General features: G+C 38.5%; 1 protein-coding gene across 1 annotated transcript in view; it reads left to right on the top strand.

The window, feature by feature from the left end:
• Nucleotides 1-20,958, top strand: part of SETD3 (SET domain containing 3, actin histidine methyltransferase) — a 52,919-nt gene extending 31,961 nt beyond the window's left edge. The window contains exons 7-13 of the mRNA XM_015865625.2: nt 5,581-5,639; nt 6,919-7,033; nt 11,893-11,967; nt 15,192-15,358; nt 15,999-16,084; nt 17,686-17,846; nt 18,457-20,958. Of these exons, the coding sequence (XP_015721111.1) occupies nt 5,581-5,639; nt 6,919-7,033; nt 11,893-11,967; nt 15,192-15,358; nt 15,999-16,084; nt 17,686-17,846; nt 18,457-18,900 (1,107 nt within the window). The 3' untranslated portion in view covers nt 18,901-20,958. The remainder of the gene's footprint in view (nt 1-5,580; nt 5,640-6,918; nt 7,034-11,892; nt 11,968-15,191; nt 15,359-15,998; nt 16,085-17,685; nt 17,847-18,456) is intronic.
• The last annotated feature ends 4,353 nt before the right edge of the window (nt 20,959-25,311 follow it).

Raw genomic sequence — 25,311 nt, 5'->3', positions numbered from 1 at the left:
AGCATGAACACAACACATGTTTTGTGAGGCTGTTTACCAAAGGGGGTGTAGGCTTAGTTTGTCTGAGGGGTGACTGGGGGGCTGCCTCATTGCCAATTCTCAGCCTGTTTGCTCTTCTCTTTGGTCCTTCAGCCCCTGGGGGTCTGCATCTAGCTCTGTGAGGGGACAGAAAATGGTAGAGGAAACTTGGTCACTATTTTGTGTCATAACTAATTGGCTTCTTTTTTTGGAGAAGATAACGAAATATCCTGTATTTCATGAAGCGGATGTTAAAAAGTCAGTCACTGCCTTGCCTCTATTTAATGGTAGTGTCCATATGAGGTAGGCTGTTGGTCCTTCAGACCCTCAAGTTAGTAGCTTCTGTCATGGTTGAGTTGTCTGTTATGCCACTGCTTTCTCATCAACTAAACACATATTTTTCAGGTAGAAGGCTCAAAAAAATAGATGGTGCTGTTAAATTCCATTGTACCAGGAGGAGTCATTCTTGTCTGCTTCCGCTGCTTGAATCCCATAACAGTGTGGAACAGTGATTTCTTGTGTGTATACTGACAGAAAGTAAATAAAAATTGCTGACATAAAGAATAAGCAAGACTGTTAGATTTAATAAGTTTCAGTCCTTCAGTACGTCTTTAATTTTAAGATTAGATTTTGTGGAGTAGGGTTGTCTTTCTTCCATAAGAAAAATCATGTAGCAGTATACATTTGTAGATCTGATTCCTAATGCTTAATGAATCAGGCTGTTTGAAAATTCCAAAGTGTTCCTCTGTAGTTATAAAATGTTATTACAAAGTAAAATAATCTTTGGCTTTTTCTCCTGTCCTTTATGGTGAACTGGCTTTCCCTTGTTAGGTTAGGCAGCATACGTCCAATGGAAAAAAAGAATTCTTGTTTCCCTGTAGATCACTAGGATCCTCCGTTCTGAATTCTTTATTTTACTTAGCTTTAGGGCAGTTAAAGCCTCAGCTGCTCCACAGAGAGGAGTTTCTCTTCAAGGCTGCTTCTTCAAAGGGTTTCCAGAACTAGGAAAGGGACAGTAACCAGCAAATGCTGACAGATCTTCCTGCTTCTGGCCCTGAAAGTGTGTGTGTGGTGTGTGTTTGTGTTTTCATACACCTACACATTGGCCCGAAACCATCAAGTAGCATCCAACAAGGCTCATAACAAAATCTCCCCATGCTAATGAGTACACTGGAAAGAGGGGAGAATCTGCAAGGAAGGGGAGGAAATAAATTGTTTGGTCAAAAGGAACAAACCCTTGGGCTTTTTGTTCAAAGGAATGAAAGTTAACAGGATGGAAGCTTAAACTGTCTTTGGCTTTAACTTGGTTTCAAATACTCTTAGTGTTTTGGGTTTGAGGTTGCAGGGGTGGGGAATGATGGCCTCAATATAATCTCAGCACTTGTGATGTTTTCCCAAGATAGAAATAGAGCTGTTTTTACTTTAGCAGTACACAAGAGGTTTTTGAGAATATTGAAATCTGATTTAGTAATATTGATACAGAGATTGTCCGTTACTTTTCCTCGGACTTGTGAGTACTTGAAATATTCTTCACAGAAATCCAGCCACCTCTGCATCTATAAACACATGAAACTTATGCATGGGTCTGTCACTACTTGAAGGATGTGTACAGTGCTGAGTTAAAATGTAGAGAAGTGATTTAAACAAGGACTGTTTTCCAGTTAGGTATTATAGTGGATTAGTAGAATACTCAAATGGGCAGCTTATCTCAACTTAGAAGTGGTGTCTTCACCCATCCAAAAAAAACCAACATCAAAATAACCCACTCTGATTATATCCAGTGATTTGATGATTTTCTTTTCTTACTCAGGAGATAGAAGGGCTAATTGTATGAAGAAATGTGCTGGCCAACATGTCTTGCACATACCTCAGTTCTTTTCATGAAACATAGTAGCATACATCGAAATGCAAATTTAATACTTTGTAAACTTAATTCTAGTTCTGACTTTACCCAGAAGCTTTATTGCATGTTACAGTAATAGGACTTGTACACTGCATCGCTTGGTATAAAAGCAGGTATTAAGCTCCTTTTAAAGGCAGTGCCTTTGCTGAGATTGGGAGCTCTGATAAATGAGCTTTGGCATTTCATGATTGAATGGGGTAAGGGGTGTAGTCTCTGATAGTCTGCCTATTCTTGTACAGGAGGTTAATGCTTGTGTAGGCTGGATAGCAGGAGTGAGGTTGTGATGGCTTCTCGGCTGGAAAGGCACCCACCCTTTCTACATCTAATCCTTCATCCTGTCCAAATACAAATAAGCCCCCTCAAATGTGGAGGAGTCATCTAACGTCTAGGTTGAGATTTGAGAATCATTAATCTTCTAAAGCCCGTCCAAAAACACGATGAGGAAATTATTAGTGTGAAGGCCCCTCTGGGGGCATCAGGAGTTGCGCTTTCTCGTGCAACACTGAACATGAGATGTGAACCCTTGGATATCACTGCTTTCCAGAGACAAAAATATTTAGAAGCCTTTTTTCTTGTTGCTGGAGATTTTTCCCCCCCTTTATCTGGTTGCCATACTGTGTAACTGGCTTCTAGTCTGATAGTGTTTTAGGTGACTAGAATAACAGTCTGTCTCTTTCCACAGTGGCTGCAGACAATCTGGCAGCAATCACTGTTACTTTTTAATATTTTTGGTTATTTTGAGATATCCTCCAAATGTCTCAAAGAAGGCTTTGGAACGCTGAAGGGGAAGAAATGTTTTTTAATATATTTTTTTTCTTTAGGAATAGCAGCATCGGGAGGAAAAAATGAAATTCAACATGCCGCTGTTTGTTTTTGCAGTGGTCATCACCCTGATTGCCAGCTCTGACAATATTTTCACAGAGAGGGTAACTAAATAGATGGTATTTGTTCTTCATAATAACTCTTTCAGTAGAACGTCAGGACCTGCATCTAAATGAATATATTCACATTGCGTGTTTCCGTTCTTTATTTAAAGCTTTCCCCCCCTCCCATGGAACTTTATGGAACTACTTCATAACAGACTTGGGGAGTTAAAATCAGGATTCATGTGGTGGATATGTCATGCTTCATAGCTAATCTATAGAGACCTAGGTGTATAAACCGATAAAAGCTAGATCTGTTTTTTTTACGTATCAAGTGTTTATTGAGCTTAAACCCGTCTGTATCTTTTTGATCAGTCTAAGCAATTTGCATGCTGTGCAGCAGACATCTTCTGTACTTTATTAAATATCTGTCAATTATAAATATCAAGGTTTTACATTAATGTCAAGATAGAGCATCAAAAATTCATGGAATATGTGACTTTTTTTTTCAAGGGTATTTAATACTTAATGCATTTGTGTCATTTTTCTTTCTAGATATATTGACAGGTTTTATTAAGTGTTTGTTAGGGAGATTTCATTTTTACCAAGGGACCATAAAGAGAAGCTGCATACTAAATCAATTTTTTAATCAGAATATTGTTCTTTTTTTTTCCCCGTGTCTTATACTCTGTAGGGTTTTTAAGTTACGTACTAACACAGTCCAGGTCAGAAAACTAACGTGATCAAATGTGCCGACATTGGAGCATCTTAACTTTTAAATAGCTGCTAGTTTCTCGTGTCACAGAATGTTATAAATATGGTAATTGTGTACACTAGGGTTTGTATTCTGCCTTGTGTCTTTTATTAGAAGGCTATCGATTTTATACCTTGCTGTAATTTACTAGCGTTTTTGTTTGTAGGAATGATGTGTGGACGGTCTCAATGCAGAGTTGGAGGGAGTTACGAACGGGGAGGGCTGTGGAGCGTGTATTGGAATCCAAAATTCAAGTCGGTTCGTTGCATTCGGACCCTTTTTGCCAAGCACTGGGCACGAAAGTGACCCCGGACTGGCACTGGTTGCTGCTAGGGGGGCTCTCGTCTCTCGTCTGCCCCGACCCGCTCCGCTCGCAGCCGGTCGAGGCGCCGTTCCGCCTGGGGCCGGCAGGTGGCAGGGGCGACCCTCCGCTGAGGCGCAGTGAGGTTCGGGGATGGCCGGGTCGGCTCCTGCCTGCGGGCTTTCCCCGCTTATCGCATCGCGTCCTGTCGCTGTAGAACCGATCGTTAATGCTAGCAATAAAACACCGACATGAAATTGGCGTGAAGGAATAAGGTGGGAGAAGGAGTTTTGCCTGTTTGTGCGGACAAACGCAGGGCAGGCGTCTCCCGAAGCGTGTTGCTCGGGGTGTCTCTTGGGCTCGCACGGAGCGGCTCCGTGAGTGGCGATAGTTCCGTAAAGTGCCGCTGCAGGGAAAGCCGAGATGCGCCGTGCCGTGCCCGGCTCACCGGTGCGATGGAAAATTGGAGATGAGCTTTAAAACGAAACCAAATGGCGAGGGGAAGGACGGAGGCGGCTAGAGCTGACTCACCCAAAGGGTTAAACGAGGCGCTGAGGAGTTGGGCACCTGGGACCGAACACCCAATTGGCAGTCTTTTGTAATATATAATTTGCCTAAAATTGCGCGCTGAGCGCAAGCTTTTGTTTTCTAATTGATTTACGGTTTGAGCCACTTTTACCTCATCCCCTACTGTCCTGCACACGGTGCCAGCAAGTACATTACGGAGAGCGATGATGAATTGCCGCGCACTTGTGATGCTAATGCATCAGGAGCAAGGCGCTGCATGGAGCTGCTGCCTCACCAGCGTCACAGGGACGGAGCTGGGCAGCATTCATCTGTATCTCTTGAAGTAACGTTTGATCACTTGCTTCAATTTGTCTCCGAGACCTAATTGAACCCGAAGATTAGGATTTATGTTATTATGGCTTTCCATTTGCAAACTGGGATGAAGTTCTGAAGTGTGCGAGTGTGGGCTGAAAACTACCTGTGTTTTTTGAAAGTTGAAACAAGTCAATTCATTAGGAAAATAACAGGCTTTGGGGCTACTTAAAGCCTTTTACAGATCTGTAGTTTTTATTGTTGGCGAGGACTACAATTTGCTTTCTCAAACGGGGTTACTTTGCTTTTAAAGCAGAGTGTGTGTGTGGACAGTTGTTGCAGGTATAGTCTCATCTGTTTGTCACCAAGGCTGTGTAAATATTTTAGTCTGTTTGATTTCTGCAGCTTATACTGAAAAACAAAACAACAACAAAAACCCACCAAAAAAACCTTACAAACATTTACAGGTAGAGAGGAAGAAATGAAAAACTTGTATTCTTTTCCTTGAACAAGTGAAATGCTTTATTGCTATTCCAGGAAAGAGGAAATAGAGAGAGCTGGTGAAACTTAATGTGTTCTTATTGTCTGATTTCTTTCTCCCACCCTGCAGAGCTTCATTTTGTTTTACCTTTGCATATTCAGTCCACCTTAAATTTTTTTTTTTATTTTTATATGATGTCTGTGGGTTCCAGTCCTGAAATATGAAGAAACAGATTTATGGCGGCTGCTGGGCACAACAAATTAAGTTGACAGTGATGTATGAGAGCATAATAGCATGATGATCCCTCTGTAGCGCGGCTGGACGCCTCCTGCTTCATTTGGCTCTTGTTAGGATCTGTTAGGCAGCTAAATAATGAAATTCTGCTGACTGATTTCTGTTTTCTTTCTCTTTCCACCTTTTTCTGAAACTCGTGTTTCTCAGACCCATCCTAATGCCAGCAAACTACCCTTAAAGGATTCTTTCACTTATGACGACTACAGGTTGGTCTATCTGTCTTATATCTTTTTGTGTGTCTGTTTGTGTGAACTGAGGGGCCCTGGAAATGCTTCATTGATGGGAAAGCACAGTTGTTATTGAAATGTTAAATGTAGGGTTTGATACTGATATACTTAATGAGGAAAGCGAAATAAATATGCAGATTTTAATCGTTTCAAAGGAATAGGCATGAGTAGTAAATTTAGCCAACTGGCACACGCAGTCTGAGATTAGTAAATTAATTAGTTATTTTTTAAGGAAATAATTCAGTTCACGTTGCTGGAGTTCAATTTGTTTTGTTTTTGTGGATTTTATTTATTTTTTAATTATTTTGTAAGAGGCTTTACCAATACGTAGTAGCAAAACCAAATATTTACAGTGCACGTGTAACTGGAAAGCTGAAGAACTTAAGTTGTACATAGGAACCGTGAATGTCACTTGGAGGTGTTTTGGGGGTGACACAATTGCAATAAGAATTATTAAGGTAATTATTTAAATTCTGTTAAGTGATTAAAATAGCTTGAGTAAAAGGCTGGTGAGGCCTGAGAGGCTTCTGGGTAAGTCTATGAAACTGGCTTATCCAAAGCATGCCTGCTTCCTTGCAAGAGTGCAGAGCAACACGCCAACTTGCATGTGAAGTGAACAAGATTTTTTCAGATAAAAAAGAAGAATACAACAGTTATGTTTCAAATGATGCCTGTATCTTGTATATCAAAGCTATCCACAGTTTTATCTTGTTATTTCAGAAATTAAAGTAATTAAAATTCAAGTTGACCATGCATTTGTAAGCAATCTGGAGCACTTCTGGAAAAAAAAAACAAAAACAGATCTGAAAGTCTAATCCTTTTTCTTACTGATGGAGGGTGAGGAGTTAAAATTCTTTTGACCCTCTCCTGGTGGTATTCCTTTTTTCAAGATGATGTATATACTGTATGTATATACTAAGACCAGAGCGTAGTGATACTTGAAGATTTCTTCTTTCTGGCATTATTCATTTTTGTCTGAAATGTAATAAAATGGAATTCCAGAAATTAAGAAATACTGGGATATTCAGCTTTTCTGAAGATTCCTGTATTTGAATACGTAGCTGGATTTTCATTTGCTTAACCTGACTTGGAAGGGTTTTGAATGATTCTTTTCTTACCTCTTGCTGTTATTAACATATTATTAAAAAATAAATAGATTTGGAAATTCCTTGTGTAAATGTCTGCTCCAGATTGTGTTACAGGCTATTCACACTTTGATGTATTGAACATGAACACCTAATGTTCTTTGCTTTTGTAGATGGGCAGTTTCCTCTGTTATGACACGGCAGAACCAGATTCCAACAGAAGATGGTTCCAGAGTTACGTTGGCTCTAATACCTCTATGGGACATGTGTAATCATACTAATGGACTGGTAAGGTTTACTTCAGTGCTGTTGAAAGGCTCTAAGGCTTAAGTATTAATCCTTTCAAATGCCAGCAAACGGTTTTAATAACTTTTCATTCCACTTCTTAACACAGGTTATTTTATCCTCCTGAATGACCCTCAGAAAACTTATAGCTGAAAGATTTATCAATTTCTTAAATGTCTTATGTTGGTCTTTCAGTAGAGCTTCCTTAATTTAAACAAACATTTAGAAATGATTGCATACAGTTGTGTCTTGTGTGAATAACATACCTTTAAGAGTTTTGGCTACACGATACCTCCTTTTTCTTTTTTCCAGCCATTTTTCTGACATAGGGTTTTGTTTCTGACTAGTTTGACAAAGATTCACAATACTAGATAGATTTGTACTGAGAATATGAAAGTAGACAGTGATGGAGGTTACCTCTTGTAGCTACCATTAGGGAAAGTGGTTAGAAATTTGCAGCTAAGAAATACTGCCTGCTCTCTTAACTGTGCCCAGAGAACCTTGTTATGGAGACAGCAACGACAAGAACAAAGCCCAGCTCAACAAAAACAGTACATCTGTTACTACATCAAAGAAACAAAATGCAAAAATACTACTTTAGGGCATATTAAACATTTAAAAGGTGACACGTATATAGAAAGTCAGATCTGCTGACATTTTGTCTTACGTGAGCTGGTTTAGAGGATATGGTCTTGATTTCATTAACAGGCTAGTTAATGTTGAAGTGAGGAAATGGAAGACTGTAAGAGGACAATTTATCGGTGTTGTTTAGCCAGCATCGTGTATGCTTTAGAATTTATATTCTAAAATTTTACTTCCAGTAGATAGTATTATTTAAGTAGTAAATATGACCATTCTATTTCAAGTGATCTAGTCCTTTTGTAGGAAAGTTGGCCCCAGCGTTAGGACAACAGCATGTGTTACTGCTGCTGGTGTAAGAAAAGCTTAATTTACATGAACAAAGTGTAAAACAGGCTGTTTCTCACTTGATACTTAGTTAATTTATTTTTACCATGATTGTTCCAATTACAGCGCCAAAAGCCGGGCTACAAGGTTGCGTGTTTGGCTATTGTATTTTTTTTTTCTCTTGTGTTTTAATACTGATCCTTGCCTTTCACTATTTTGCAATCTCACAACAATTACTCTTGTATGAGAATCTGTGATAACAAGAAAATTGCTCTGAATTCACTAATGTGTATTTTTCTCATGTAAGTCTTAGCTGCATGCATCAGTACTTCTTGTATCCTTCTGCTGGGCTTCTCTTTATGATACTTCTGCAGGGACTAGCCTGTAGTCATTAGACAGCTTTTAATGAATGCCTTCAAAGTTGGGATTAAAGGGAAAGGGGAAGAGAATTAAGGTTCTGGGAGGGGAAAAAAAATAGCCCATATTAAAAGAGCTGTTAGGTACGTTGTTTTAGTCATTCAAACTTATATTTAAATTGATAAAGTCATTTTTTATCTTTATTATGTTCCTTCATGTTGGGTTTGATATGGAGCCAGTGTCTGGAGCCAAACCTGCTAGTGCAGTAGTATATCAGGGCTTTAAGCAATTTTTTATGCTTAAGTGTATCCTAAAAAAGAAAAGAGGGGAAGGGAGGAATCTTAAATAGTTTGAATTTCTATACAGACTTTACTCATTTGTTTCATATTTCCACACAAGCTACTTTTAAGTATCTGTAGGCTTAGGAAGGATAGGCAACTAGAACACTGACAATAAGAGAAGCTACTCAACCCTTTTCACTCTGTATTGTATATTAGAAACTGAGAAGAAAAAGAAATTAAAACAACTCCTGATCTCTCTGTGTTGTAGTTTATATTGCTGTAGAGTGGGATGAGGATGGATTCTGCTGTAGATATAGCACATGAAATGAACAGTTCATTGTATGCAAATAAGACGTGAGAGATGGTATTATATGTACCACTCTGTCTAGTCTATTCCAGACACACTGAAATGCTTCCTGAGTTAGTGACCTACTACATATTCCTGTTCTTGCTGTATTCTGCAGGGACCCATTGCCCAAGCTGGATAATAACGTGCTCTTTGGGTTTTAACTGAAGCCAGGTCCATCCTGCTATTTCGTGCTTCTGACAGTATTAATTAGATCAACCTTCCTCTAAGAACTATATCAAAATGGTTGTCTTCATGCATTTCTCATTGTTATTCTTTAGTGGGATTGTATTTTGACAGTCAGAGGTTGATTACCAGTTCTGCCAGAGCTTTAAATAAGCTACGCTCTGCCGATTGGGCTGGGTCCATCCATAATCACCGACCAAGCAGAGCACTATACTATACAACATACAACTATACAACAGAGTACTACTTTTGCTTTAAGCAAAACTTGAAATTCATACATTGGTCTGCTTCGGAAATAAAACTGGAGGGATGCAATTTGTCAGCCATGATGTGGGAAGGGAAGTAATCACCCTGTTAATTCTGCTGCATGACTGTTATTGAAAGAAAGAGGAAATAAGTCTAGCACTCCATTATGCTTTTCAGAGAAGCCTTTTAGATGTGCTGCTGTTTAAAACAAAGGAAAGAAAACAACACCACTCAAAACATAAAAAGAAAAAAGAGAAAAAACAGCATCAGAACACTAGTAGTAGTCTAGTGAAGCGTGCTTAAACTGACCAGATCCTTCCCTTAACATACTGGAATTCTTCCAATTGTTGAAATTCTCCTATTACAAAGTCCTTTGGAGAGCCTGGAAAGGAGTGTTCATTTATTTCATTGAATTCATACCTGGAAGAAAAAAAACATTCAGACAGGTAAAACGCTGTCAAGAGTTTTCTCTGTTTTTGAATGCTCTTGGCAGTTTTTGAGAAGGTAACTGTATTACCACATTACAACTCGGAGGATACCTTGTAATAGTGAGGGCAAATCCTCTTCACTTGCGACTATCAGTTCAAGGTTGAATAACTTTGTAAACGGTGGATCTTAATTAGAAATTGTTCAATCCAGCATAATGAATGTACAGAAACTTGTGTGTTGAAACCCAGCAGTCTGTCTTTCGCAGTAGCCTGTATTGTATGACTGCAATGTTCTCTTCTGATCTCAACATACCACAAATCCTTTTAATAGACCTTAAGTGGTGGCATCTGTGTGCAGCGCAGTTACGCAAGTGTCCCACAGGGCCAGGCTGCCCTAGCTTGTGGCTGCCATTTTGGATGTGCTGCGTCTGAGGCAAGTTCCCTGTGGTCACTTTGAAAGCATTGTTTTGGCTTACAAATGCACCTTTGATTATGCAAGCAGTGTAAAGCTATTAATATGTAAACCATTGACCAGGCTTTCAAAATAACCCATGGAGTTCTGTTGTTGAATAAATTTCATCCATCCCATCCAGATGGGAATTACGGTATAGCTGAACTTGATTGTAAATCAGCTTATGAAGAAAAATGTTTTCATTTACAAAGACTGATAAAGTTTGACTCCTCCTAAGTTTTTCTGTAGAGCATATTTTTCAGTAAGATTTTTAAAGACTAAATTCAGATTGCCTGCCATAATAGTTGTTTTCTGTTTGTGTAGCAGATTTTGTTTCAGCTTGTGTTTGCATCTGTGTCTGTATGTTTATAATATTCAAAAGTAATGTCAGAGTATTACATTTTTAGAATAGCCTTACTTGGTAGTGTGAACACTTTATTGCTCTGGAGAAGTACAGGTTGGTTAAGAAATTTGCCCTCTTCCATTGTCTACTAAAAGAAAAATCCTTTTAGCATGTTAAGAATATTACCAAACTTTAGATAAAGAGATTACTTGCATGTAAAATATCATTTTCTGAAGATTATAACCCCTAAAGATCCACAGTTATCTAATCCATTTTCATTGGGAGATCAAAAACGTGCTAGTAGTTGAAGGATAAAACACAGAATGTTGAACTGTCAGAGGCTCCTGTGGGCCTTGTGGGAGCGACTGAAAGCTCAAGAACTTTATAAGAAGCAGCTGGTTTTAGCATGGAACACATAGGGGAGACAGCAGGGGACAAGTGGTATCCCCCACGAGTCTGTCTTTGAACCTGTGCTCTTCAACATCTTTACCAGCTGTGGCCAGCAGCGTGAGGGAAGTGATTATCCCTCTCTACTCCACCCTCATGAGGTCCCATCTGGAATACTGCATCCACGTCAGGGGGGCCCCACCACAAGAAAGATGTGGAACTGTTGGAGCAGGTCCAGAGGAGGCCATGGAGATGATCAGAGGGCTGGAGCACCTCTTCTATGAAGAGAGGTCAAGAGAGCTGTGCTTGTTCAGTCTGAAGAAGAGAAGGCTCCAGGGAGACCTCATCACAGCCTTTCACTACATAAAGGGAGCTTATCGACAGGAGGGAGGCAGACTTTTTACACAGTCTAATAGCAATCGAACAAAGGGTAATGGTTTCAAACTGAAAGAGGGGAGATTTACATTATATGTTTGGAGAAAATTATTTACTCAGAGGGTGGTGAGGCACTGGAAGAGACTGCCCAGAGAAAACATGAATGCCCCATCACTGGTGGTCTTCAAAGCCAATTTAGATGGAGCCCTGGGCAGCCTGATCTGGTGGGTGGCAACACCCATGACTGGGAGGTTGGAACCCTAACAGGTTCTAAGCCAAGCAATTTTATGGTTCTTTGATTCTCTGATTCTATCATACTTTGCCTCACAGTCTTCCCATTCACTCCAGTTATTTTCTTTCTTAGATTTCTGCAATTCAGAGAGAATTTTATAAAGAGATTGATTAGAAATCATAAAACATTTATTACTATCTGTATTATAGCAGGTAGCGAAATAAATGCTGCAGTCAATATGTATTTCCAGTTGGATGATGCCTGGGGGGATGGATTAAGAGAAAAAAAAGCTAAAGGTCCTTTTGTTGCTCTTCCCTTGGATAGATCACTACAGGCTACAATTTAGAAGATGACCGCTGTGAATGTGTAGCACTTCAAGATTTCAAGGCTGGAGAACAGGTAATATGAACAGCTGTGTATATAATAGTTCTTCTATGAAGGTTTGTGCAGAACTGTACTGGGAAATGAAGGATACTCTGATAAAGGTAGTCTGTACCAATACTTGTATAGTAGATAGCTGATCTCAGAGATTTTAATTGGCTGCAACAGTTTTGCTAATCTGCTACTAAAATTTGGACCAAAAAAGGCACTTGAAAACTCCCCATAAAATTATAATAGAAGAGTGGTTTGGATTAAGCCCTGCTACAATTGAATTTTATTATTATTAGCTAATTCAGTGTAAAAATGCTACCAAGCTAATTAAGTACATGATTTGCTAAATAAAAGATTTTTCATCACCAAACCACCCAATTTTAAGAGGGCATCGATTCCTCATGTTTTTGGGAACTACTGCAGAACTCACAAACACCGACTGCAGTGTTCTAGCTAAGATTAATAAAAGACTCATATCCAAAGGACCAAAGATAAATATATTTTAGATTTGGAACCTTACTTTATCTGCACTGGCAGGTTGTAGACTGTGAATATGTAGTTGTTTTACTTTTCTTGTTAGTTTCTGAGAGGAGATTAAATGCAGTATACTTGTCAGTCATTTTACTCATGTTTCCATAATCATGCTTAGTGAAAATGGGAAGGAGCCTAAAGATATATTCCGTTCCTTTCCCACTCACATGCCTGCACACATACACATCTTCATCCTTAAACAGAATGTAACAAAAATGAGTCTGGTATAATGCACAGAACAGTTCAGATACCAGTATTCTCTTCAGAACTGTGAAGAAACAAAAAAAATGAATGTTCAAACTAAGTCTGTCAAGTGATGCATTGAAGGTGGTGGTTTGGGGCTGTAGGAAATTTCTGATGGGAGCGTTCTTGTGCTGTGTCAGCAGCCAGCATAAACACTCAGTGCTGCTGCACTCCATTTTTCCTACTGCTTGTGTGACAGCAGTCTGCATGGCCAAAAAAAGAAAAGGAGACTTCTTCCTTTGAAACATTCTGAAATGTTTTCTAACTCAGTATCTGAGTTACTACCTTTAAGTGTATTATTTTGCTAGTCTTACCCTTTATAGTCCTTTGATTTTCATTTTCCTTATGTATTGGTACCTTCTCTTTGAACAAAGATACGTATGAATTTTTTTTAAGTATGGCTTTCCAGAGGTATATTTATCCTCATTGCTATGCTGTGGTTCACAGTGATTGTATATTTTTTTTGTGTTGATCTTAAAATTTGTTATGGTAGTCAAATATTGGCTGTTTTTCCTATAGCAGAGTGATGAGTTAAAAGGGGTCCACAGTTTTTTCCAGAAGTGATCCAATTTATGATTTTTCACAGCTGGCAATAGACGTGTTGCATAGCTTTCTGACTGCTCTCTCAATTTCAATTATAGAGGCGTTCTCTCTTTTTATTTTATTTCAGTGGTTTCACTTTGCTGTTTATTTATTTATTTTTAATCTGTACAAATTTTAACTGCTATCAGTGTCATTAAAGTGTTCTCATTATGTAATGGGTTAGTCTTTTAATGTAGCGTGAAGATGTTATTCCTTACAGTTTTAGTAGGGAAAGTGCACAGTGCCTGCTTTTGCTGCTAAAAAGCGAGTCCACAGAGTCTATCAAACACTGGCCTCAAATTCAGAAGCATCTCTTATGGCCTAATTTGCCTTCTTGTGTAAGAGAATACTCTATAATGTATGCGTGACTGTGACAGTTTAATGAGATACAGTGCGGTAGTTTTCGAACTGGACTGCTGAACTAATTGAGCCAGAGTTTCTTCTGATTGTGCAGCTTTCCTGCAATCAAGTGGAGATTTGCACTGGCATTTCGTTTCCCATGGTTTTCCTAAGCACTTTTTGGAAGGGCCTTCTTGGAGGAGAGGGTTGCCGACCTGACTTAGCCCTTGCATACAATAGGCAGGTCATTCATTCATTATATGCCTGCCTTATTGTATAATGTCTACTACAATTAGATATAGCATTTAAGCATTTAGTGCTTAGGGCAAATACTTCCAATCTAAAATTGAAAACTAGGAAAGTAAGTGGCATTGTGAGGGTTGTTGAGCCCTTAAGAGAACATCATGCATTTTTCTGTCAGCTAGCCAGGAGTGCAGACTTTCAGATATCCAGAGCATTGCCCTGTCCTAAAGTTTAGCAGGTTGTTCTGTAACTGTTGAAACTTTATTTTTTGATTGACGATTCCATTGTCAAGGAAAATGGAATAATATCCTCTTGATGCAGAAGAGTACAACTACTCAGACCTCTTGTCCCATAGACTTCATACAGCTTAGCCCTGTGAGTTTGTAGCGCTATGGATTACTCTTAATAGGTTTTAAATGTCTTTTAACCAAATTTATCAGTGTGGTGGCTATCAAAGTTTATTAACTACTTGTAAGTATTTCAGGAAAGTCAGTTACTGGGCATAGGAAACAGATCTCGGTTGGATGCTGTTCCACCACAGGTAACAAACAGAAAGAAAACTTAATTGAATTTTGCCCTTTATAGGCACTGAAATTAATGAGATACAAAAGCACCTGTAAGAAAAGAAACTTTTCTTGTTCTGCTTTTTGCAGAACTGCCTTTCTTTNTGTTAAATTTTTGTGCAGGTTAAATTTAGGAACAGGTCTTTGTGCATGAAATAAAGTAATGCATTTGCTTTAGATAAAGGGTTTGGACTGTAGCACAAGAAGAAATATTGGCTTAACATGGAACTTATCTCTCTGTATGATTTACTTTGGTACACCCGTGCCTCTAGGTAACATTAAAACCAAGCCAAAGTTGATCCTTTCATTACTCTGTGTTGAGCATAAGGGGAAAAAATGACCTTAGAAACATCCGTTTTTTTTAATGAGTTGTCCTTATCTCAGAATGTTTTTTTGGCCCATGACAATGTAGGATCTTTGAAAGGTTGTTTCTAAATACCAGTGTTTTTATGAGATTGTAAGAAACAAAGCAGTTTTTTTGAAGTATGGAATAAGAATCTTTTCTCTTCTTCCAGTTTCTCAGTTACATGTATATGTTTACTTCTACCTCTAGACGTTATGAAGTTTATATATGTGATGTACAGCATTTGAATCGATACCGTCAAACGAAGCACGTTTCTTCATATGACCAAGTATAACTTGTACTGTGAATAGTAACTTTTCCAAGAAATAACTTTCAAATTATGTCAGATTTGTGAGCTAATCTTAAGCTTTTTTCCTGTCCCTTCACTTTTCTTTTCATCCTTCTAGATTTACATTTTTTATGGCACTCGGTCAAACGCTGAATTTGTGATCCACAGTGGTTTTTTCTTTGATAATAATTCACATGACAGAGTGAAAATAAAGCTTGGTGTGAGTAAAAGTGACAGGCTGTATGCTATGAAGGCAGAGGTCTTAGCTCGTGCTGGTATCCCAACGTAAGTAAAACACAATATAGTGTTGCTTTTTCTAAAAAAAAAAAATTAAAAAATCCCACATTTTTAATGTATATAATGTCCATTAGAGTATACATAAAGCTGTTCTGTGATAGTATTCATGTCTAATATTTCTCATGTTTGTATAATAAACTAGAATTGTTATAATAATATTTACAGAAGTTCTCTAAGCTATATTACCATCTAATTTGGACCATATATAAGGGAAAAAAGTCTTTGCTTTAATAACTATTTGAACAAAAACAGAGCAAGGATTAATTTGAAGTAATCTGTGGTTTTTCTTTCTTTCCTATCCCTTGCAGACATACTGCAGTGCTCAGTATGTGAACCACAGCATTTTCCTTTAGTCTTTTCAGTCCAGAGGGTACTGTTAGGAGCAGCAGACATGAAACATTGCATTTTCATGCATTTATTATGAAAACCATATAAAAATCATTCCAAGTGTAAAATTGTAGAGGTAATTGTTCTTTTCAGATACAGGTTAGAAAGACTTTCTTCAGTTTAAACTAAAGTTACTTTTGTAACACTGCATTTATTATGTTCTTAAAGGTCTTTTTAAATAAGTTCAAAGGTATAACAGCAGAACTTGCATTTTCTCTTGTTTGATTGCTTCTTTTGTTAGTTCTAGTGTTTTTGCCTTGCACTCCATTGAACCTCCAATCTCTGCCCAGCTTCTGGCTTTCCTTCGAGTGTTTTGTATGAATGAAGGTAAGATAAAACAATCATAACTCACGTTTACAGTTTTTTTGTTTGTTTGTTTTTATTATGCAGGAAAGTGGTAGACATTTATATAAAACATTAAGACAGAAGATCAGAAAAAGGAATATGTTGGAGTTGACGTTGCAAGCACATCTGTAAGCCAGTGAGAAACCCAATCTTTGGCAGTGTTGTCTGAAAGAACATTGTAGTAGCATAGACTTTCAGAACTCCTGAAGAGGTGATCCAGTTGAATCTCCCAGGCTGTTGCTGAGTGAATGAGCTTTGGAGTTTGATCTTTACTTCTCACAAAACAAGATCATGTGAGACTTAGGGTGTTACTACACTCTTAAAACTGTAGCTGATTAGTCTTACTACCTGAATCATTCACATACAGAATTGGAATATTCTGTATAGTTTGACAAATATGAAAGAGGGATATCAAAGCTGAGTGTTTAAAGTACTTTGACAAGTTATAATCTAAATTCAAATTATGTTTTTAGTGATTTTTGTAGTGTTTCTCTTATGTTGGAAGGACTCGCGGAGAAAACAGATACAACTTTATGACAGTGAGAGAACTGCCTTGCAGTCAGATATGCTGTACAAATGGTACAGAATTTATATCAGTGGGAATATTGGTGCTGCTAAGTATTTTGCATGTGCTATGTTTTCTTTTGTAAAATGTTGCCTTCTTTAGTGTCATGACTTCGCTGCATCCTGTTGTCCACCCTTTAGAACTTTTAAAGAAATTCAAGCAAAGAATCTTACAGGGGGGGGTTAATTTTGCCTTGGGAAAGGAAATATAATGAGTGGAAATCTTAATTGCACCTCTCAGATACGATTGTGCTTTGATTACTCATGTGTCTGTAATACTTCCTCATAAAACTGGTCAGTTTATTGGGAAACTACATGCAAGGAGTTATTTCATCAGGAGAAAGATACTGACTTTGGTAATCCTCTTGTAAACAAGTGGAAATTTAAGTACATAGCAATTTATATTGTAGATGTCAGTCATCCTTCTGCTGTTTGCGATGCATTTTACTTGAAGTCTGTGGTAGCTGCTTTGCAGGAGTGAAATTTGGTAATTAAAGATTGATAGAATTCATGTAATGTCAGCAAGCTGATTAAGCATTTCTTACTCCCTATAAGGGTTTCTGATGGGTGTCTCTTTGGACCAGCCATAGGTAGTTTCTGCTGCTGAAACGGATTTCTAAAACATCTGGGAAAATAATCTGTTACTGTTTGCAATTTTGTCTGCCCTGTTCCTTTTATTATCAAAAAGTTCACCCAACTCTTTGAAGAATTATTCCTTTCCATTTAGTTTGTCGGTTATAATACATCCTATCTCACTGTCAGAATGACATTGTGTATGAGATACTAAAATAAACAGGTCTTACTTTAGAGCAGAGAGGACCCTTCTCACCACAAGACTTCCCATTGCCTCTTTGAGAAGAATCCTGGAATTAATCAGCATATTTGATAATTCTCATTGGAAAGCATTTTTTTCTTAGCTGCTCAAAGCTATTCTCTTGAAGAAACTTTTCTGCAGTTTGTCAGCTAACAAAGTGAATGACAAGATTGTTTTTAACAGATTGTTTTTATACTTATTGCAGAAGAGCTGAAGGAGCACTTGATAGGCGAGCATGCCATTGATAAAATCTTCACTCTGGGGAACTCTGAGTTTCCCATTAGCTGGGACAATGAAGTTAAACTTTGGACATTCCTGGAAGCCAGAGCATCCCTTCTTTTGAAAACCTATAAAACAACAGTGGAGGTAAAATTATCATTATATGCAACTTGAACATCTGAAATAGTTTGTATTATGATTGTAAGAAGAGATTTTTTTGTCCACCATCTTCTTCCAGACTTTCCTCTGAACAGTAGTACATAATTCATTTTGCACTTTTTAAAGCATAGGAAGATATTTGCATTATCTAAGGAAAATCAAATAAGATTGCAAGAAAGAAAATTTTGTTAATGTAATTTTTCTTTGATTCACCAAATAAAGGCTACTTGCTTTTTCTCTGCAAGTAAAATTGGGTATCCGTTTCAACTTGTCTGTTAGTTGTATTCTCTAAACTGCAAAGAAACATGCTACTACTGCAGGCATATTTTAATGGAGAATATATATTTCATATGCTTGTGAAGTCTCCTGACTTTGCTTGTTATGCAGGCTGACCTATGTGGGGGAATTTTTGGCTTCTTTATGGATATGTGACAAATTTCACTGGAACTTTATGCAGGCCCCCTCATTCCTATATGTCCCTTTGCATCAGCATGAAGAAACTACTGTCACTTACTGTTAAAGCATAGAGAGAAAAGTTAAGGGATTTCTTCTGTTGTTGGTTGTTGATAACAAAAATTTGCTTTTTCTTTTCTACCAGGATGATAAGTCGTTCTTGGAGACCCATGACCTTACTTCACATGCGACAATGGCTATCAAGCTGCGATTGGGTGAAAAAGAGATCTTGGAGAAGGCAGTAAAGAGCGCTGCTGCTAGCAGAGAGTACTATACCAAACAAATGGAGGATGGAGCTCCACTTCCTAAATATGAAGAGAGCAATATTGCCTTGTTGGAGAACACTGTGGCGGACTCTAGACTCCCTATTGTCTTGAGAAACCTAGACGATGTGGAAGAGCAGGGGGACTTAAAGATTGATGAAGCTATGGATGCAGAAGTCACAGAAAATGGGTTTGTAAATGGTGAAAACTCTCTATTTAATGGGACCAAATCAGAAAGTGAAAATTTAAATAAAGAGGAAAGCAACAGAGAGACTGAAGATGCCAAAGAATCTTCTTCAGAAAGTACTGATGAGGTTAAAGAATAGTCCTAAAATTTGACTTTCTTGTGAAATTAAATTAGCTGAAGTTTATGAACAGTGCATTTATGTTGGTGTGTTCCTTTGTTAACATTTCTCTTTCTGCAGAGAAAAATGTTTTTGCTGCTTTATATAAAAATGAATTTTTAAGTTATTAAAAAGGTTTAGCACCCCCTTTCAATTAAGATTGCCATCTTGCTTTCAGGCAAAAACTGGGGATAGAGGTGCCTTTGGAAGATTTTGCAGCCCTTTGTTGAACCAAATGTATTTTCTTCCTGGGGAAGAATTAAGCTCTTCTATCTGCTGTGCTTTTGTTGTTCTGTCACTCTGACTACCGAAATTAAAAGCTTGCTCTGCCTCCTGCCAAGAAAGGCAGAAGGCAGGACTGACTCGGTATTCAGCATGAAGGTGGGAGAGCAGTACAGCAGAAAACTGGATAAGAGGATCAGACACTTGGGAGACTTGATGAAAACCTGTTTAAAATTAAGTATGCCAGTCCAGAAAAAGGTAAGGTGGCAACCTTATGATTGGTAGTTTTAAATGTTAATGAGAATCCAAATTGTATACAGTTAAAGTGATCTCTGAAAATTTCAGTTTACTTTGTCTTTGTTTACTGTATAAAAATCTCATCTTTCTTCTTCAGTCAGAGCTAGGCTGCTACAATACGACATTCACCAACTTTTAAAGGCTGACTTTTTATTTCCAGGTGGTAGCTGTTGTTATTTACAAGGTTGGCAGTGCTACTGCAGAGTTTGAAAGCAGATAGGCCAAGCCACAGCTTTAAAATGTACTGTTCAAAGTGAGGTTGCTTCCCAGCTTCTACAGGTTTTCACAATTAGCTAGAGATTTTCAAAGCTCCACTTTTGACTAAACCATTATTAAAAGGAAAATATGATTAATATTCCTGTCTGCTACTCCTTCATTTCTTTGTTGTTGGATATAATACTGAATGTGACATGGTTACCTGATCCTATTCAGCTTCGTCTTTTGCTTAAGATGCTCACTGACACTGTTTTCTTGAAGGAAATGGCAGGTAGGCTAATGTATTTTTGGCCCAAGTGCAAACCAAAGCCTAGTCTGCGGTATACATTGCCATTTATAGTGTGTCTTTCTGATGCACATTTCTCTGGATGCCTCTGCAGGTTAACCAAGTTTACCATCTCCAGCAATTTTTGTCACCATCGTACAACTTTTTAACTTACAGTTGAAAACAATACAATCCTACCATAGTGCAATATCAGGACAAGGGTAATTTCAAGGTCTGACTTCGAAATTACCTGTGAGCGAATGGAGAGGTTTATGAAGGGATTTAATTCTCCTCTCACTATTAAGGACTTTGTCTTTTACCCATGTTCCCTTAAAATCAGGATATCAGAGCGAATGGAGAAGCTTGGACAGCAGTTGAAAGTTCAGTAAATGTTGCAAGCTGTTCATCCAAGGTCAGTTGCAATTAAGTGTCTTTTTGGCATCTAGATAGTTCTATTACATTTTGCTCCTTTCATACCACAACTTGGAAAAATGTGGGATTTTTTTGCATAAATTTCTGGTGCAATGCACACAAGTAGTGACTTTCAGGTTGTCGTAGCAGTTTTGGTGTTCAGCTGGTATCAGTGTGGGGAAAACAAAAGATAATAATAGTTTTTTAAAGAGATATTTCACTAAGAACGGCATGTTGCCATTGCACCTTTGGTATCGCTTCACCACTAACGAGATGCTGGACCAGTATTTTTGTAACTATATGCTGCCTTTGGTAGAATGTCATGAATTGTTGTCTTGACAGTTTAAATGTCATACAAGAGTAGTTACTGATCACTTTTTATTAGGACCAATATTCCATTTCTGTTTCTGCCAGCTACATTGCACAACATTGTAGTAGGTACTATGATGAAATCCTGAATTTAGCCTTCCTGAAAACTATAACTGTAATCCGGAATTTACATGCTTTGATTCAATCTGATACACTGTATTTTGTTCCAGTATTTGCTGATAACTATGGCTTAGCAAAGCCTGTGGTTACCACAGGACAGGATGTGTGGGTTTTCTTGAATAAAATATAGTTCTACAATATCTTCCCTAGTGAGTGTATTATACGAACACAATCTGTACCTGCTGCTGACTGCTGTATCTCATGGGGTATGGGAAGAGGAGTGACTGTCCAGGTACACAGGTGAAGGTCAAAGGAGAAATATCTGACAATTAAAAGGGGGATTCTAGTAAACAGAAACCGATCTATTAAGCACCCAGCCAAATTCTTACTCTTCAGATGTTAGTGCCATCTAGCAAAACACTGCACACAATAAAAGTAGTGAGTAATTTTATTTTGTAATTTGCATTTTTCTTCCTTTACACGTGTGGTGGTTTTTCAGAACTAACCTAAAACTTCAGCTTTCGAAAACTGAGGTGGAAGCAAAAAGAAAATTGGCGCTGATGAGCCCTTATTACCATCTGTCACGAAAACAGACCTTTCAAAGCGTTTTTAAGTTAACTTTCTTCATAATGTTTGGTTAAGAGGCTGTTCACACTAATCTCAGGCTAAATGCCAAATCTTGCTTCTGTTTAGCTGTCTATGTGAAGTACTCATGCAAGAAAGACATCGCTTGGATTTCTCAGACTGTTCTCCAAAATCAAAACGGGAGGGGAAAAATAAACCTCTTGAATTTTGCATGAACCTACCTAATGATGAATCGTTTCCCTAACAACCTGCAACTTCTTCGGCTGTGTACTGCAGGGCTGGATGCTTCCAGCCCTGTTGTTGAAGTCATAAAACACAGGAAACAGAGCTACAGTCTATTCCTTGTAAAAAAGATGTGAAGTGTGTGAATTCAACCATAGGCTAAGTGTTGTCGTGAGCCGAGAGCCTTTTAGCTTGGAGGTAGGGTGGAGGCTGGATGTTGTTTAAAGGCCATATGTGTAGATCTGTGCAGCTCGTCAGTAGCTGTATACCTGTATAGTCTAATTTGCCTTTACAGAGGAATGAGCATCATAGTCATGAAACTTGGGTATATCAGAGGTATCCTGAGAGGTTTAAGTTACACATTCTGCTTTTCTCTCACTTGTATGTTTAGAAACTATGTAATACCTGCGGCTGCCAGTTCTTACCTTATGGAAGAAATGACAAAACATTGTGTTTCAATCTGATGCATTGAAGGTGCTCCCCAGATCCACTGTTCTTTCCTGGTTTTCTGAACCAAAAGTGAGTTTTTGGTGTTCCTTATACCCTATGCCAAACAAGAGTGTTTAGACAAGACACCACTCTACCAAACACTCAGACAAAGCAGCATCCATCCTTTTCTCAAGAAGACTTTTAATCCATGTGGAAGTAAGACGTGATCATATCACTATCACATAATTACCACCTGCTTCCTTCTTCAGGTGTCTTACTGTGCCAAGTACAGCATGGAAGTTGGTGACTCACTGGTCTGAAGAGCTTCCTTAGTGTTTCTCTGGTGTCCACATCTATTTCCTAACAAGTGCAGCAGGCTTGGAAATTGTGCAAGATTTATGCTTAAAATAAGATAAAAATCTCAGTTGTACTTATGAGGAAAAAAACACAACATAAAAGGATGTTTTATCTCTCCTTAAATTCACTCAAACATTCAGCATATCTCACAACTGAAAGGGTGGCAGCTACGAAGTTAGCATGAATGGCACAAGCTTCAGTGATTCAAGTAAAATCTATTTCTGTGAATTCGTTTAGAGAAAAACATAACATTCACATTTTCCTGTTTCCCATATTGCCTGTCCTGTGGCACCGAGCAGAAACCTGAACACCTATTTTTTTTTACTATTTTTTTTTTTTTAGCCCTCTGCTGAATATCAGCGCTCTAGTATTCATTCTCCTGGACTATCTGTAATAGGCTTGAAAGTATGACCAAATCAGTTGTTTTGTGTAGTGGCATATATTGGTTGTGCCCTTTGGCTGCTGCAGGAATGATGCTCGGTGCTTAGGCTACAGTGGGGCTTTGTGAGTCCCTTCTAGGAGCATTGCTCAGAGCCACAGGAAGCAACACTGAATTCCATGGCAGTGCTTTGTTCAGGACAGTCACCTGGACGATGATGTGTCTGAACTGGGAGAGCTTAGTCCCACTCGTGTTTGTGCATACAGGACTGTTTTGTTGCATAGAAAAACAAGGACTGCTAGCCGCTACAACTTGTGCTTTCAAGCAGTTTAACTTGGATTTGGGTGGAATAGATCTGCAGCCCGTTGAGACTTTTCTTCTTCAGAAAGTTAAAATCTACATGAGGACGGGGAATAAAATCCTACTCATGTTTCCCAGCTGAATTACCATTATTTATGCACAGATCGGGACACCAGCAGACTCAGATAACTGATCTTAAACACTTAACATTGTGTTTGATATTAAGCATATATCATTCTTGAAAAATGGGCCATCTTGAAGCCCTGAACGCAACTTATTTGCCCTCCAAACAGGGAGGAGGTAGGGTTGCCCATCCCATCCCGCTCTGGTTTCTTTGTGCTCCAGCTGACAGTAGCTGTGTTTCTGCGCCATGCCCTGTTGCACTTGCAGGTGTTTTGTGCTTTTTCTGCTGCTTTGCACCAGGCTGGGATCACGTTTCTGTTCTGTAGAGGCTCTGCTGTCCAGTGGAGAAATATTGGCTGTCCCCACCAACCCATCCCTGTACGAATCTGTAGCTTTTGTGTTGTGCTGTTGTTTAACGTGGATCAGTGCAGAGTATTTTTTTTACCTTTCTTTTTGTGGTTTCTGTTTGATTTAATAATTCTGCAATTTGTTGTCACTCCTACAAAAAAATGACTCTGTTTCTTCTCTGTAAGAGAAAATGGGGATCTATGTAGGTGTCCTGTATCAGGCAAATTCATTTCCCTTTGCTTTATTCTTCCTTGGTTCACCACATTCAGCACTGCTGGCAACTCAGCCAAGGCCTAATTTTAGCACTAAGAAGTGGTGATATATACAGATTTGTGGTCCAAAGGTAGGAATAACGTGCTTTGAAACTGAATCCCTGCACAGAAGCAAACATTCACAAACAGCCTCATATGAACTGCAAAGGAATTTTTAGATTAACTTGAATATCTGTAAGAGAGCCCTACTGCCTTGCAGCAATTAATTCAAGTGATTGGATGCTAGGGATGGTTTATTATAATTGCACACAGGTAGTAATTTATTAGGGTGGCTGTTTCTTTTGGCATATGTCAAGAAGGTCAGAGTTTAGACTTTTTTGGACATTAACCTAGTCTTCTGAAACTCTGAAGTTCCACTTTTTGGTCATTAATTTCATACATGCTGAGATTGTGACAATTAACCCACTTAATAAAGGTCAAGCTTCAATTTTTTCCAATTTCTGGAACACTTAACTTTATTCCTTCTTGAAAATGGGCAGATACAGAATGATAAATAGTTATTAAACGAGAAGGAAGATGTAGTTCTGCTGTCAAGGTACCATTGAAAGGCTACTAACAAAAGGACCAGAATCACTGTGTGTTTGAAGTAGAAGGAATAGCCTAAGACTACAAGAGAATGAAATAGGAAAGTATAGATCACAGCAAGCTGTTTAAAACGTTTCCACTTGCATCCCCGTTAACTTGCTCTACCTTAGCTTCCAATTATGCAAATACGTAATTTGTCCCTTTAAGTTTTTTCATGTATACATATGAGGTTTCCTACAGCTGTTAAGCAGCATCTATCCATAGCTGAAAGGCATAAGACAGCAAAGTGAGTAAAAAAACAGGGTTGGTGTTTTCAGCTGACCAAAGCCTTGTTATACTGCATTTCATTAATACCTGCATTTCAGAGAGCTGCAAGATTGGACAGGAATAAATGCTTGGTTCTGTGTCGTGGCATCATTTCTTAAAGGACACATTGGTTTGTTGGTTTCTAAAGCAAGCTTTCACTCGAAATTCAGCGCTGACATATATTGTCATTTCTGACTGCTGACATCAAAAAGCAGTTGCCCAAACATTATAAGTGTCGATGTTGTTCTCCAATTCTCAGTCTGTTTGTAGAAAAAACGAAGTGTGGAGTTACACAGTATCCAGCATGTGGACCCATGTGGCTGCACAGCATTTGTATTGTAATATCATCGTTAGAAGAAATTCCTTTCCCTCTGAGGGGAAAAAAAGCAAACACAGAAGCGTGGCTCGTGATTTTAAAATACTCCCATGCATTTTGTCACTGCTGTGTCTTACTTTCCACGTGAGAGGTCTAGTTGTTGCTTTAAAAACTTGTGTTGTCCCCAGTGGCCTCTACATACACAGATGCACGGGCTTTAGGTACTCTGCCCTTTCCCACTGAGAGCAGTTATCAGCCCGTGCTAATGCTGCTCAATGCTCACTGGTTAGTAGCAGTTCGTGTGGGATGGATGATTTATAGCCACTTGATTCGAAGGATTTTCAGCCAAAGCCACATATTTCAAATGATCAAACATCACCTGCCATGAGAA

This window comes from Coturnix japonica, chromosome 5 (assembly GCF_001577835.2).
Source record: "Coturnix japonica isolate 7356 chromosome 5, Coturnix japonica 2.1, whole genome shotgun sequence".
Lineage (NCBI taxonomy): Eukaryota > Metazoa > Chordata > Aves > Galliformes > Phasianidae > Coturnix > Coturnix japonica.
This window is presented reverse-complemented; position numbering and strand designations above follow the sequence as displayed.